General features: G+C 58.8%; 1 protein-coding gene across 1 annotated transcript in view; it reads left to right on the top strand.

Moving 5' to 3' along the window:
- The window catches only part of CROCC (ciliary rootlet coiled-coil, rootletin), a gene marked incomplete in the record, with an annotated part of 61,912 nt that extends 51,133 nt beyond the window's left edge, over nt 1-10,779 (top strand). The window contains 8 exon segments of the mRNA XM_034753255.1: nt 479-694; nt 1,376-1,600; nt 2,083-2,232; nt 3,138-3,338; nt 6,134-6,265; nt 7,583-7,624; nt 10,247-10,426; nt 10,686-10,779. Of these exon segments, the coding sequence (XP_034609146.1) occupies nt 479-694; nt 1,376-1,600; nt 2,083-2,232; nt 3,138-3,338; nt 6,134-6,265; nt 7,583-7,624; nt 10,247-10,426; nt 10,686-10,772 (1,233 nt within the window).
- Nucleotides 10,780-15,462: the final 4,683 nt, after the last annotated feature.

Raw genomic sequence — 15,462 nt, 5'->3', positions numbered from 1 at the left:
GGGGGGGGGGGGGGGGGGGGGGGGGGGGGGGGGGGGGGGGGGGGGGGGGGGGGGGGGGGGGGGGCCCAGGCTGGTATAGCAGGGGGTGCTGGAGGGTGGCACTGAGGGGCGTGAGCTGAGCTGGGGGGGGGTTAGCCCAGGCTGGTATAGCAGGGGATGCTGGAGGGTGGCACTGAGGGGCGTGAGCTGAGCTGGGACTGGACTCACAGGGGTGGTGCCGGCGAGAATGGAGATACGTCAGTAGAGCTGTATAGGGACCCTGGGGCCGGACTAGCCAGGGGGCTGCAGATCATTCCTGCCGGACGGCAGCAGGGCTGGGTGTGGAAGTTGAGGCAGGGCCTGCGCAGGACTCCGGCCGTGCCATTCATCTTCCGCGAGCCCTGAACTTACCCTGCCCGGCCCCAGAGCCAGAGGAGCGCGTAGCCGGGGGAGAGGGGAGGCGGCTGGTGACTCTGCTCCCCGCTCTCCCGGGCCCCAGGAGAAGATCAGCAAGATGAAAGCCAACGAGGCCAAGCTGGAGACCGACAAGCGGCGCCTGAAGGAGATCCTGGACGCCTCGGAGAGCCGCTGCACCAAGCTGGAGCTGCTGCGGCGCTCGCTGGAGGGGGAGCTGCAGAGGGTGAAGCTGGTGCTGAGCGACCGCGAGATGGAGATCCAGGTGCTGCAGGACCGCGGTGACACGCTGCAGAGACAGGTAGCGCCGCCGTTGCTGCTGGGCCGGGCCTGTGCCCCGCGGCAGACCGAGGCCATGGCAGCCCCTTGGCGCTGGCTGCGCCCGCTCCTCCTCTAGGATCTGTGCGCGCCAGGCATTGGAGGGGAAGGAGCCGTGATGAGGCACAAAGCCCCACGCTGCTGACGGGCTGCCCAGCTCCCAGCACAGCCGGGCGGCAGGGCACCCGGGCAGTGCCCCTGCGTGTCGTAGAGCGGAGCTCTGTGCCAACTCTGCCTGCCCCAGCGTGGGGAGCAGGGAGTGACGTGGCTAGTGGGTCTGTGATTATGTAGCCCTGGGGGTCACCATCCTGGTGCAGTGGGTGAGTGAGCACCATGGTCCAGCCCCTAGGCCGCTGCTCCCGACCCATGAGCTGGGGGGGTGGATTCGATCTCCCCGAGGAGCCGCTCCATTGCTGTCCTGAGTGGGTGTGGCCTAGCACACCGGACTAGTCTGCCACGCAGGCTGTTCCTCTCCGAAGGATTCCTGATGGCAGGGCAGTTCGTGTAACGCTCGCGGGGCTGGCACCGCTCCTGCCGTCCTGGTGCGGCCCCTGCCACTAAGGGCAGGGCTTGACCACAGAGCCTTTGTGACCATCGGCTACTAACACGGGAGATGCAGCCCTGGGCCCTGGCTCATTGCCGGACTGCGCCGATCCCTCCGCAGGTCACCGACAGCGAGACGAAGGCCAACGCCCTGCAGCTGTCCGTGGAGCGACTGCACCTCACCCTGGCCAAGGCCGAGGAAGGCGAGAGCGCCCTGAAGGACAAGGTGCAGGGCCTGGCCCTGTCTCTGTCGGAGAGCAGCGCCAGCGCCGGCGCCACCCAGGAGAAAGTGCTCCAGCTGCAGAAGGCGCTGACAGCCAGCGAGCATGACCGCCGCGTGCTGCAGGTGGGAGTCGCCCGGGGCTGCAAGGTGCAGTGAGGCAGTGGGAGAGGAGGGGGCGGGGGCAGGGTCCAGGCAGAGATTTCCAGCAGGTTTGAGGGACACTGGCAGAGGTGGGAGAGGAATCGGGCCAGGACTGGAGTTCCCCAAGGCTTCCAGCAAGTCAGGATTGGGCGCATTGGTAGATCTGTCTTGGATGGGTCAAGGCTGGCCTAGCCAGGGGGCTGCAGGGGAAACTGCTGGCACTGAGCCTGACTGTAGACACCTCCTTCAGTCCCACACCATCCTCCCCGTGCCAGCTGCCCTTCCACACAACACGGGGACTGGTTCCCCTCCCCACTGTCTTTGCTGTGAGCGGGTGGCTCCGTCCTGCTAGCGTTGGGGTAATCGGTCCGAGCTCGTGAAGCGGGGAGCTTGGCCGGGATCTGTTTTGCACAGCCTGGCCCCTCTGTGCCGTTGGGGTGTCACCGTCTCCTCTCCTGTCCCAGGAGCGGCTGGACGCTGCCCGCCAGGCGGTCTCGGAAGCCAAGAAGCAGAACAGCGGGCTGGCGGACCGGGTCCAGGTGCTGAAAACCGAGCAGGCGGAGCTGGAGCTGCAGAAGGAGGAGCTCGAAGGGCAGGTCCGGCAGCAGCAGGAGGTGAGGACGCGGTACTGGGTCAGGATTGGGGGCGACTGTCCCATGAATGTAGTCTGAGCCGGCCCAACAGCCAGCCGGCTACTGATCAGCTGGGCTGGTATCTGGGCAGGGAGGGAGCTGACTCCGTAGAGACGTAGCAGTGGGTCACTGGGTCGTGCCTGGCTTTCCACGGTGACCCCAGTGAGAGCATCACCGGCACAGAGAATGGGAAGTGTATGTGGGGCAGGGAGAGGGGTTTCCCCAGAGCGCCCTGTGCCACTCATGGGGGGCTGGAGGGAGGTTTTCCTTGGAGCACCCCCTGAGGGGTCACTTGTGGCTCTCCCCACAGAGCATTTGGACACAGGGCTCCCTATGGATCTGTGGGCTCTGCCTGCCCCAGCCAGGGCACTGGGAGTTGAAGCTGCCTTTCCTCAGGGTTTGGGCCCTTCCTGCCCCACCACCCAGCATTCCCAGGGGGCTGAGCCCCTCGGTTGTTAAACCCCCACTGCCCCTGGCACTGCTCTGTGCTGACAGCCTTGTGTCTGCTTTGGGGGGTCCAGACTGGGAGGGAAGTTGCTCCCCCAGGGGGGTCCCTCACCAAGCCCCATTTATCCTCAGGGCTCTCAGCCCTTCCAGCTGCAGAGAACCAGAGCGTTAACCCCTCAGTGCTGCCGGCAGGGTCTGTGCTGAGCTACCAGTCCTGCCCCGCTCACCTCCCAAATCCCAGCAGCTCGTCCTGCCGCTTTCACCCCCTTCCCAGCCACGGAGCAAGAGCCCGGGCCCAGGCACTGAACTTGGGTCTCCCCCGTGGAAGCGCTGATCTCTAACCACTAGGCTACCGGGCCGATCCCACGCGCCTCTCACTAGAGCGGCTCCCTGCCCTGTGACGTTGTGCTCAGCCACGTCTCTCTTCCCCCGCTGCCCAGCTGCTGCGCCAGTGCCAGGAGAGCGAGAGCGCGGCCCTGCGGAGCCTGCAGAAGCTGCAGGAGGACAAGCACCTGCTGCAGGAGCGGCTGGGCAGCCTGCAGCGGGCGCTGGCCCAGCTGGAGAGCGAGAAGCGGGAGGCGGAGCGCTCCTCCCTGCGGCTGGAGAAGGACAAGATGGCCCTGAAGAAGACCCTGGACAAGGTGAGGAGCAGGGGATGGGGCTTGATGACTCCCAGTGCTCTCCCCCCGGCACACACAGCCAGAATGGTATAAGCTGATTTGTAGGCTTCTTATCCAAGGTCCCTCCAAGGAACGGCATCAGGGTTAGCCTGTTATGGGAATTCGCTCGCTCCGTGCCACCTTCCCGGCTGGCAGGGGGCTGCCTGATCTCGGACAGAGGATGGGGGTGACGAGCAGGGGATGCAAAATTCCACAGAATCCTGGGTCTGGCACCGGGTTCGAATCCTGAGCTGGCATTTCTACTGAGAGCGAAGGGGGGTGAATGCTCAGCTTGGCTTCCAGTCAGCTGTGACTGGGTATTATCCATGGCATCGTGGGGCGTTACATTCAGGAACGGCCTGAAATCTCCTCCGTCCATTCAGTGGTGCTTCGGTCGTTGCATTTACGCTCCTGTGCCTGCGATTTCAACGGGCAACCCGTGGAATTAGACTGGCCATAGCAGACAGCCCCTCCCTGAGTGACCCCGCCCCAGTCTGCCATGGGGAAAACTCACCCAACCGTGATCCACATTCAATCACTTTCCCATAAAGCGGTGCCTGGCACGGAGCTCTGAGCCAGCAAACTCAGCGCAGAGAGACCCATAGCCAGACTCCCATGATCCTCTGCAGCTGCCTGCAATCCTCCGGAGAGCACAGCTTGGGGACACAGCCCTGGAGTTGTTTCCCGCTCCCGAAAGCTGTGGGGTAAGGGCTCTGGTGAAGAGTGGGGGCCTTATTCCTCCCCAGAAGTGACTGCATTGCAGCAGTGGGGGAAATGCTCGCTCTCTACACATCCTCTAACGCAGGGCTTCTCACAACAGATTTTTTGGTGGCCTCAGAGTGCCGCCGCCAACCCTTGCTGGTGGCTGCTCTGACAACTCTTCCTAAAATAATTAACTTTAGGAAAAGCAACGAAATATGCACATATACTTGTCCAAGCGCCGGCCCATCTCTCTATCCCTGCCTTCAGCGAGAGCCAGCCCTGGGGAAGGCGGGTCGGGAACTCACTGGCCGCCTGCGGTGTCCCAGACTTCCCGAGGCCTGGCTGGGTGGGACGGGGGGAGCTGCCCAGGGGAGCTCCCCAGTGACTGAATGCTGCAGTCGCCTTTACTGACAAGAGTCGCCTTCAGCACCGTGCACACTGGCCCCACGTGTCTCCAGAGGCGCTGCCCAGAGCCCCAGAGGAGGCTGCGCGCTGCAGGGCACCGATCCCTGCTGGCGGCGCAAACACCAAGGTGGCGCGTCTTGCTGCCCTTGGTACCAGCTACTCAGGACCAACAGCTGGGGGGGGTTGCTGCTTTCCGGGAGGGGGGACTGAGGGTCGGGGGGGACCCGCCCAAGCTATTTAGGGGCGGCCGAACCTTTAAATTTTGCCCCCCTCACCATCAACATATACAGTTTCTGGGAGGCAACGCCTCCCCCCCGCCAATCTCTGCCTATGCTTTGGAGGCTGTTGTAGCCGGAAAAAAGCCCCCTGGTGGCTACATTTGAGAAATGCTGCTCTAAGTGCCCTGGGCTCCTTCCCGCTGGAAGTTGCTGTGGGTCATGGGTGCGGGGCGTGCGGCACCTCTGTTCCCTTCGTGGTCTCTCTGAGCGCCCCCCTCAGATCTCGGGCCTTTACCTCCCACCAGGGGAATCCAGCAATTCTCCCGCTCTCAGACTGGGCCCTGGGCTCCGGCGCCATGTGTATGGACCGGGCTCGCCCAGCCGGGCCGGTGGGCTCTTCGTGTGGGAGTGTGTCACCGAGGCAGATATAGTGAGCAACATCCTGCTTCCAGCCAACATGGGGTTCGTTTCAGCAGTGGGAACAAAGCGTTTGGAGAGGGGAGTTAAAAACCACAGTCTGTGCACGTGGCTCTCTGACCCCCAGCCCTCCTGTAGTGTGATGGGGGTCTAGCCTGGCCTAGCTTCTTCAGACGCCCCTGCAGGGGCCTGGTTCGTCTGAACGGCTCCCCAGCAACCACTGCCTCACTTGAAAGGGGGGGTGTCCCGGCTAATCCAGCCAGTCCCTGCTCGGGTCAGTGCCTGGCTTTGGCCCTGCGTGTGTAACCCAGCTGTGGGTTCAGGGAGAGGTTGAGTCGGACTCCTCAGAGCCCACGGCCCTGCCATTGTCCCGTAACGACACACCAGTGTTTGCTCACGGGTGGCTTGGCCTGAGTTGTTTTATTTCCTTCCTGCGTGCGTTTTTCTCAGAGCCCCCTATTGAACTAAACCGATTCACTCCCACAGCAGCCGTCCCTGGACCAGGCCAACCTCCAGCCTTCATCAGTCAGTACCCGGCAGCGCCACGCCGCGCGGGCCTGGGCCTGGCTGGAGCAAGTGCTGGGCCTGAGCTGTGGGAGTCTGGTGCCCAGTGCGTGGGGGTGGGGGCGCAGGACCACGTCAACGCCAGGTGCCCTCTGTGATCACGTGGGGTACGTCTACACTGCATGCTGAGCCCGGGCTCTGACTCAGGTTTGAGCCCAAGTCCCGCTTCCGTCCACACACAAATCAATCTGACGTGGGTCAGCCAGGACCCAGGTCGTGGATCCAAGCCCTGTGGTTTCGCAGAGTGGATGCAGGGCAAACCGCAGCCCCGACTCATAAGGGCTGCGCGGTGCAGTGTTGGCTGTGAGACCCGGGTGCAGCCGTTTACAATGCAGTGTGGACGCGCAAGCGCAGGCTTGGAACCTCCGAGTCCACTAGCCCGGCTCCCGCGGGCCGGGGCGTAGTGCGGAGTGTAGCCATAACCAGCGTGGCCCGACCCACCCTCTCTCCCTGGGCTTGCTTGGCCGGCAGGTGGAGCGCGAGAAGCTGAAGACGCACGAGGACTCGGTGCGGCTGTCGGCGGAGAAGGGCCGGCTGGACCGTTCCCTCAACACGGTGGAGCAGGAGTTGGCAGAAGCTCAGCGACAGATCCAGCTGCTCGAGGTCAGCCGTCAAACCCTCCCCATTGAGTGCTCTGTCCTGAGCAGCCGGGGTGCGGGGCAGCTTTCCAAAGAGCTAGGCACGGTCCTGGTTCCTGCTGACCCCTGGGAGTGGAAACACCCCGCGGGTCTGCTCACAGCTTCCGTCACGCGCTGCCGTGGCTGTTAGGATGTAGCCAAAAGCCAGGGGGTGCAGAACTCTGCATTATGCTGCTGGGTCAGAGTGCTGTCAATGGGGCCTCTTCATAGGCTCCCTTGCCTATGAAAAACCATTGGGTGAGGGGGAGGAGGGGACAGAACAGTAGGGGGGGATGAAAGGGGGTGGGAGTTGGGGGGAAGAGACACAGATGGTGGAGACGTGGGTCTGAGAGGGGTCAATCTACAAGGCGGGTGTGAAGGACAGCTAGGGTGGACTAGCCCCAGAGCCGAGCGGGGTGGATGTGACGGCATCTCTCCCCAGTAGACTGGTGTAGCCCAGGGGGTGTGAAACGAGGGGGGAAGGTGGTTTGGGAGTTAAAGCCCCGGGCGGAGCGTAGGTCAGGAGATCCGGGCTTGCTCTCTCCGCTTGGCCCCTGGGACGCCGTGTGAGCTGGGGCCTGGCGCTTCCCCGCTCTGTGCCTCCGTAGGAACACGGGGTTGGGGATAGCGCCGTGTGTCGCGTGATGCTGGGTTCCGGAGGGAAGGTGCTGTGGAAGTGTAACTAGTCAGAAGTTTAGGGGGGACCCAGCCTCGACTTGGCAGTGGCATTGAAGGGTTAATACTCCCTCTAGTGCGATGGATAGTGGGGAGCCGGGGAGATGGAAGAGCAGTGCTGTGCTGATTGCCCCTGCTGCCAAACTCCTCCCAGCTACCCTCCACCCCCTTCCTTCAGCTCTAGCCAGGCACGTCCCAAGGCCACCCTCCTTCCACAGGCTCTCCCTACATGGGCTGAGACCCATAACCAAGTTACACACCTGCGCCCTCCTCCCAGCGCCGGCCCAGGGTGCTGTACGCTTCCAGACTCCCAGAATGCCCTGCTGCCACCAGAGGCGCTGGGCATGGCTGCACTGAGCGGATACAAGGCCCCCAGGATTGAGGCTGGCAGGGGCCCTGCAGCTGTATCCGTGCCCCAGGGCCTGAGCCAAAGCTCATCGTGGTCGATTGAAAGACGCCCATTGATCAGACCCACGGGCACCCTGTCACCTGGAATCCTTGGCTCTCCTGGGAGGGGGGAGCCTCGCTCACCTCTGCCCCTCCCCTAGCTCCGATAACCTTTGAACCCTGGCGCTCACTGGTGTGCTTACTGCCTTCTCTCTTTTGGTCGGGCGGCTGGTCCCTGCAGGAGAACCTAAGCATGGTTAGAAGGACGCTAACGTGTTCCTGGGTGAGTCACGCCTCTGGCTCAGTGCTTGTAGTTAGTCCTGTGCGCCGGAGCCTTTCACCCAGCCCCTCCCGTACGACGCGCCCCCTCTTAACAGAGAGCCAATCTACAGCAGGCCAGGGCTTGGCTGTAATACGAGTAACAATAATGCAATCAGGATCCTGTCATGCTAGGCCCCATACAGGAGACCGCCTTGCCAGGTGACCATCTGTATGGACAGAGGGTGGGAGGGGAAACTGAGGCACAGAGCAGTGAAGTGTCTTGCCCAAGGTTACACAGCATTTCAGTGGCGGAGCCGAGAATAGGGTAGAAGCAGCCACGGTTTGAAGACGCACTGGGGATCGAACCGGGGCCCTTCATGCGCTGCTACAGCTTGTGCGAAAGCCCCAAGACTCCTTAGCGCAGGGGCGGGCAAACTTTTTGGCCTGAGGTCCGCATCAAGTTTTGTATGTTGTATGGAGGGCCGGTTACGGGAGGGGGTTGTGGCCCAGCCCCCACCTCCCATCTCCTGCCCCCCCCAGCCCCCCCGGCCCCCCGTCCCCTCCCTGCCCCTGGACCCCCTGCTCCTGACTGCCCCCTGCCACCCCATTAAACCCCCCCCTCCTTCCTGACTGCCCCTTGGGACCCCTGCCCCCATTCAACCCCGTTCCCCCCGACCACCCCAACCACTATCCACACCCCCGCCCCCTGACTACCACCCCAAACTCCCCTGCCCTCTTTCCAACCCCCCCTGCTCCCTGCCCCTTTACCGTGCTGCCTGGAGCACCGAGCCACCGCACAGCACAGAGACCAGGTCAGGCCGGGCTCTGCAGCTGCGCTGCCCCAGGCGCTCGCCCCGCCGCCCAGAGCATTGCGCTGGCGGCGGAGTGAGCGACCTGAGGCTGTGGGCGAGGGGGAACAGCAGTGGAGGGGCCAGGGCAGGGCCGGCTCCAGGCACCAGACAAGGAAGCACGTGCATGGGGCGGCACATTCTAAGGGGCGGCACATTCTAAGGGGCGGCATTCCGGTCAGTCTTTGGGTGGTCACAATCTGGCCGCCCTTTTTTTTTTTTTTTTTGCTTAGGGTGCCAAAAACGCTAGAGCCGGCCCTGGGCCAGGGCTAGCCTCCCAGGCCAGGAGCTCGGGGGCCGGGCAGGACGGTCTGGCCCGTGGGCCATAGTTTGCCCACCTCTGCCTTACCAGGTGGGTTACACAGGCAGCAACTGAGACAAGAATCTGCGGGGGTTGTTTATGTGAAGTGCAGCTCTGGGGACTTCGGCTTCTGAGGCTGCGCTGTGGCTCCTGTTCTAGTCCTGCTGAGCCCTAAGGGAGTTTTTGTCCCACGTTTTTGGGTGTAAGGGGGGGTGCGGGCAGGAGCAGGTGGTTATGAAATGGAGCTGGAGGGAGACCCATGCAGTCGATGGCCTGTGTGAGCACATAAAGTCCCGGGGCCTTGTCTACACTACAGCACTTGCTCCATCACCACTCAGCTGTGAAGCTGTCTGTGGCCCAGCTGTGTTAAGCCCCAACTGGTCAGCAAACATCTTCCAGTTGGGAGCCGGTAAGAAAGTGTGAAAAGGGTTTTCCTGCCCCACAATCTCTGTTTTCTAACTTTTTCCACGGGGGGGGGGGGAGAGATCATTTCACAAAAGGGAGGGCGGCACGAGGACCCCAAACTCCCAACAGAAAAGGGCCACGTCTTGGTTTCCAAAACCCGAAACGAAGTGACGCTGGCTCAGTTTTGAAACAATTAGTTTTATTGTCCTGCTTGGAGCACTGAATCAACGCTGCCATTGTCCCGTGGAGAATTTTTGGTCTACATGTTTCTGCCAGGAAAATTTTTTTGGTCAAAAAATGGCCACCAGCTTGCATTAAAACATTCAGCAGGCAGGAAGGCGAAACGATGCTTGTGCGTGGGCATGCGGAACCAGGGTTGAACCTGGGCGGGGCCTGGGGGCCTTAAAATAGCAGCCGTATAACACAGTAGCCGCACAACCAGCTTTGACGTTAGGGTTAAATTTGAAGCCAGTGCAGTGCTGAGATCCACCAGACCTAGTGGGGTGAGGATCCGTCGCGTCCAAGGCTGCAGAGAAGCCTAGGGACTGTGCAGAGCGCTTTAGCCAATACTTGGAAGAACCCAGGCTGCAGCGAGACGAACCCGGCGAGGGTCACTGGTCAGATGCTGCTGCAGGGCCCTTGGAGCTGAAAAGGAGGCGCTAGCATACGAGGGAGTGTGGGCGGAGGTGACCCCTCGCCAAGGTGGCCCTTCTACTGACCTGAGTTCTGAGGGTGGCGCCTTGTCAGCCACAGCGGCATGGTAGGATGGATCCTCCGTTTCCTTGACAGTCCCTGGTGTCTCCAAGCAAGGGAGGACGCGCGCAGGGGCTGGGGCCGTGCTGGCTGCGAGACGGCGCCGGCTGTGTCATTGGGGAGCGGGAGGAAATGCGGCGGGGTGGTGGCTAATGATGGCAGAGTGATGTGGTCACAAGGGGGTTGTCTGGGCAGATGGGGTGCAGGGGACTTTTTTTTGCGTGGGGGGGGCGGAATACCAAGGTGGGCTAAATCAGCCCTCAGAGGACTGGCTAGACCAGCGTGGCCCCTTGCCCAGGGAAGCCTGGATGTGTGACCCCTCCTCTCTCTTGCTCAGGCTCAGGTAGCGGAGATGGAGCAGACCCAGTCCCAGAGCCTGGTGGAGACGGCCACCCGCCACCGGCAGGAGCTGCAGCTGGAGATCGAGCGGCTGCGCGGCTCCCAGCTGCAGGCGGAGCGCACGCTGGAGGCCAGGGAGCGCGCGCACAGGCAGCGCGTCAAGGGGCTGGAGGAGCAGGTGAGCTGCTGGACATCGACTAGCCGCGCGCTCCCCTGCCGCCAGGGTCCCTACAGCACCCCCTGCTGGGAGAGGCTGGGACTGGAGCAGCTGTAAGTTCCACAACTCCCGTGCTCCCGGCTTCCTTTGCCGATTCGGGGAAATAGCCCCGAAATGCTGCTGCACCCTCTGGCTCTGCCACGGCTTCGGGGGACCCCTGTGCAGCCAAAGTGCTGACTGGATCCCCCCCCCCCCCCTTTTTTAATCCTCTCCTTCACAGATCTCCACGCTGAAGGATCAGCTGCAGCAGGAGTTGCGGCGGTGCCAGACCCACTACTCTCACTCCTCCCTCCTCTCGGGGAACTAGGCTCCCTCCCGCCACTGTGACCAAGGAGCCTTCAGTCCTAAGCACCCTCCGGCTTGATGCTCCAGCCCTGTGGCAGGGACATTGGGTTTGTATAGAGGGGCGATGCCCCTGCCATCACCCTCCCCATAGGGCCCTGTGGATTCCCTGGGTGCCCAGCCCTTTACAAAAGACCAGCACGCGCCCACGTTCCCCTGAGTGTGCGTCGAGTCGGGTTGACAGGGAATCGGGGAGCGTCTCAGCGCTGCTACTTGGCCTTCTCCACGAGTGTATCGTTACGGATACGCTACAAATGGAAACTAATCAGTGACAACGGGCAGCCTGGCTCTGATTTTTCAGCCGCCCCCCGCTCAAAGCACAGTCCATTGGCGCTGGGGGTGCCCAGCGCTGGGCAATCAGGCGCCGGGTGGCTTTGCTCAGAAGCCACCTTCAATCCTTTTGTAGCATCTTTCCAACGGCGGGCGAATTGTTACACTGGATAGCAGCCACCTTCCTTTTGAAGCGGGGATAGAAGGTAACGTTGGCTAGTCTTCAGAGCAGGGGAGTGAGGACTCCTGGGTTCTATGCGTGACGCTGATGCATCGTATGATTGCCTCACTCTGTGCCTCAGTTTCCCCAAAATGCAAGGCTAATAATACTGACCTCATAGAGGAATTCTGAGGCTTAACTAATTACCGTGATGCGCTTTGAGATCCTCCGCTGGAAGGTGCTCTGGAGTGGGGTTATTCATAAGCAATATTATTAAGTTTAATAGAAACAGTGGCTTCTTTGTCCAGAGGGTCATGCTGGGGGCTAACATTTAAAATGCAGCGCTGAAGAGGGGAGTGCATTCACAGGCCGACGATTGAATGCCCCTGGGTGACTGGAGTCCGAACATGGGCTCAGGCACCAGTGAAATGGGTTTGCGGATCTGTGTCATCCCGCGGCTATTTCATTAACCCTGAAAGGCCCCTTTAAGCAAAAATATATTTTGGTAGGTGGGGACCAAAAAAAAAAAAATCTACACCCATCCTCAACTAGGTCCTGCAAAACCAGTGTTTGCCTTCCCAGCAAGGACACTTCTGCCATTCCATTTTTTTAAAAAACAGCACTTTCCTAAGCGTAAGATGCTAATGGAGGAGAATGTATATTTGATACATGTCATTTTCTACTGCAGTTTTTACTAGAGGTTTGGAAACTTTTCAAGACTTTGTCCTAACTCTTCGTATGAAACCTGCTTCTGCAGCTCTGGTTTAGCCAGTGTGTTGCCCAGAAAACCCAGAACCCTTTGTAGAAAATGGAAGGTGGGAAGATGTGTTTTATCAAGGATTTGAGTTGGGTGCTCTGCTCTACGCTGGCCCTCCCTGTTGGTTTCCCTTAGACCAGAGACGGGTCACTTTCACAGAACGCTAGTCTAAGCAGCTGTTGATTTTTGAATGTTTGCTCCTCCTTTCCAGTAGCCTCATGCCCTGCATGGGCATGTTGGCTGAGAACGTGCCCCTAGTGTCGCTGTACGTCCAATACCATCTCAGGGCCCCCGCTCCTCCTAGCGTCCTGCTCACACCCAGTGCCTGCACTGGGACGACTGTGTAGTAAGCAATATGTGCTCTAAGTACACCCTGAGCCCGTCGCTGCTTCCTGAAACCAGTAGGTGAACAAACTCCACCCTCAGAGCTACAGTCATTCTTTGTGCCTGCCTAAGCCTAGTTTATTGCACTGCTAGTTATCAGGGAGGGGAAAGCTGAAGGACCCTGAAACCCAGAAGAGCCAAGATAACTGGGTTAGGGGGACAAACTGAACCTGAAGAAGTTCCTTTTCCACCATAGCAACGAGTTGAGCATTAGTGTCCCTTAGAGTTAGCAGCAGACTCTGTACTTGATCCAGCCTTGGCCTTCGTGTCTCGTTAAAGAGCCACTGCCCACTTGAGCACTGATGGCTGAAAAGTTTTAACTTATTACAGGTAACACCAAGCTCATCAGAATTTATTTTACTCTTAGTTTGGTTTGTGCATTTGACAGCACTGTGTGTTTAGTCAGTTTCATTGTGGCGGTTGTTTTACGGGGGGTTTTAAGATCAGAAAGTGTGATTGTTAAACGTCAGGCCTGTTAACCAGGGGCAGCACCTGAAACATCACTCAGGTTTTCGAAACTGACCCAATTCCAGCTTGTCCCAGACCCAAATCCTCCTCCAGTGGCCCTTGGCTCTGCCAGTTCGGTTGATGAGCAGCGCTGTCTAGGCTAATGACAGTAGCATCTCTTCAGACTTCTCCGGTTGTGTGTCAAATGAGAGAATTGGCTGCGGAAGGGCAGCCGTAAAATTAGAGCAGGAGAAGGAAATGCACCTAGTGGAGGTGGCATTTGCAGGGAACTTTTCTCTAATACCCACTGGCCTGGCTTTCTTGGTAAGGTGACTAGAAAGGGACTGAGAGGGCTGGGAAGAAACTCTGCATCAGGGGGCATGTTCTGATCTTAGCCCCCAGCACTAGTGTAACGTAACCCCCACTAGCACAGAGTTCTGCCCCACCCTGCAGCCCCCCTAGACAGTGCAGCCGGAAAGGAGGAAGCCAAATTAACTCCGTGGGCAGAAGTGAGGCTAGCTCACTCAGCCATTGCATAAGCTGTTTACTTAGAAAGCCTGGCCAAGCGCTAGGTTAGCTGGGGCCCACGAACGATGGCTACATGAGAATGGGGCTCTGTTCACTGGCTTAAAGTACAGTTCTGCTCCTAGCAGAGCCTCTCAGCTCAGCTGTGCTCCATTCACAAGTCAGCGGCCCTCACTTTTGCTCGAGGCTTTGAGTCAACCTGGGCCCTTTCCCTTGCCTGCATCAGCACTAATGATTTGGCAGGACCCCCCACCCGTGTCTGGCTGTGCTCACTGACGCAGGTGTAACTGATTGGAATTCAGCCGCGGCCCAAGGAAGCGAGACTGCAGCTGTCTCTTTCGCACTGTATTAGCCCTGCAGGAGCCAACACTTAATAAAAAAAAACACACACACACTAAAAAGCAGCAGCTGTTGCTCTTCATGAGATCAGGCCCCTTTTAAAGCACACTTTCAGGCTGTAGGTTTTTTAGTCCTTTCATGCCTAGAAACATTCCTCTCCCAGCTGGTCTGACACACTAAATTGAAAAGGCAGAGGCTGACTGCCCACAGCAGCAGCAGCGCGATGAGGGCATTATTGAAATCCTGCTTCTTTAGCACAAGATTTTTCTACAGGTGGGTGGATGGGTTTGTTTTTAAAGTGACCAAGTTTTCTACTAGAAATTCTTACTTTTCTTTCATTCTCACTTGTGTAACAATTAATCATGCCAGGAAGAGGTTTTTTTTTGTTTTTTTTTTATAGATTCTATTTGTACTTTCTTGATGAATTTGGACATTGGGGGAGGAAAAAGGAGAGCTTGCCCCACACGCAGTTGGTGCTGTCGTCTAGCTCACCTTGCATTTGAAATCCCTGGTGGTCAGTTCCCTCTAAGCTGAGGCAATGGAAAGACCAACCAGGGAACTCTGTGTCTCTGAGTCAGAGTTTTAAACATTTCCAAAGTTTGTATAAATGTTTTACAGAGGGATTTTCAAAAAAAAATAAAATAAAAATAAAAATCACACTACAGACAGGACATTGCTTCAGCCTGCCTCCCCGCCTTTGCTGTCAGGGAGCGGCACCCGGTCCAGAGTTGCATTAAACAGGAATTTAAAAAGTGTGCCAACGGAGTGTGTGTGATTTCATTTTCTCCTGTAGGAGGTTGCTGCCATTGGAATAGAATTATAGGGCTGGCGGGTAACAAGAGCCAAATCTGGGCCTTACCCGGCAGCACATTGCTATTTGATTCATGTTCATAAATTATAAAGCCAGGAAGGACCTCCTGCCTTAATTTGTGATGGAGTGAACATGAGTGCCTAGTTTCACTGCTGTCATCCAGATCCCCTCAGGCGAGTGGTGAAACTGACAAGGATGGTCACTTTCAGGTTATGTCACCACTTGGAACTGGAGGATCTGGCTTCAGGAGACATACCGGCCCTAGCTCTGCTCCAGCTAGCATGCTAAAAATAGCAGTGTACCCACAGGGGTGGGAGGGGATAGCTGCCCTGAATACAATCCAGCTGGGACCATAGATACATATGGGGGCAGCTAGTCTAGCCTGCTGTTCCACTTCCATTTTTAGCATGTTCCTCCTGCCACTGCTGGGGAAAGCTCGAGGCAAGAGCTTGAAGCTAATGCTTCCTCCAGCGCTGTCTCAGTACGGGGGGAGGTTCTCTAGGCCGGCAAGGAGGGAGTGTGGTCCGAGCCCAGGGACAAGCCTCCGCTGCTTAATCACAGCTCCTGCTTGACGCATCCAGTAGAACCTCCGAACGGTTCATAACTCAGAACAAAGCCGAGTTTAGGCTCCAGCTCCAGCAGCCGACACTCCATGCCAGGTTTCAGCAGCAGCTGGGCCCTTCCCAGCCAGGGAAGGGGTGTGTGAAAGTGGCCTGGACCCCAGCATTGGACACAGAGCAGGAGCAGCTTAGGGTGACCAGATGAAAGGAAGAAAATATCGGGACACATGGGGGTCCCCCAGCAGAGCAAAAAAAAAAAAAGCTGAGTGCTGCCGGCGGAGCGAAATATCGGGACAAATTGCGTCCCGACCAAAGATCGGTCGGGACGCGGGACAAACACCTAAATATCGGGATGGTCCAAATTTTATCGGGACGTCTGGTCACCCTGCTCACAGCCGCCTT

Source organism: Trachemys scripta, chromosome 19, assembly GCF_013100865.1.
Source record: "Trachemys scripta elegans isolate TJP31775 chromosome 19, CAS_Tse_1.0, whole genome shotgun sequence".
Classification (NCBI taxonomy): Eukaryota; Metazoa; Chordata; order Testudines; family Emydidae; genus Trachemys; species Trachemys scripta.
The sequence above is the reverse complement of the archived record's forward strand: the minus strand, read 5'-3'. Positions and strand labels throughout refer to the sequence as shown.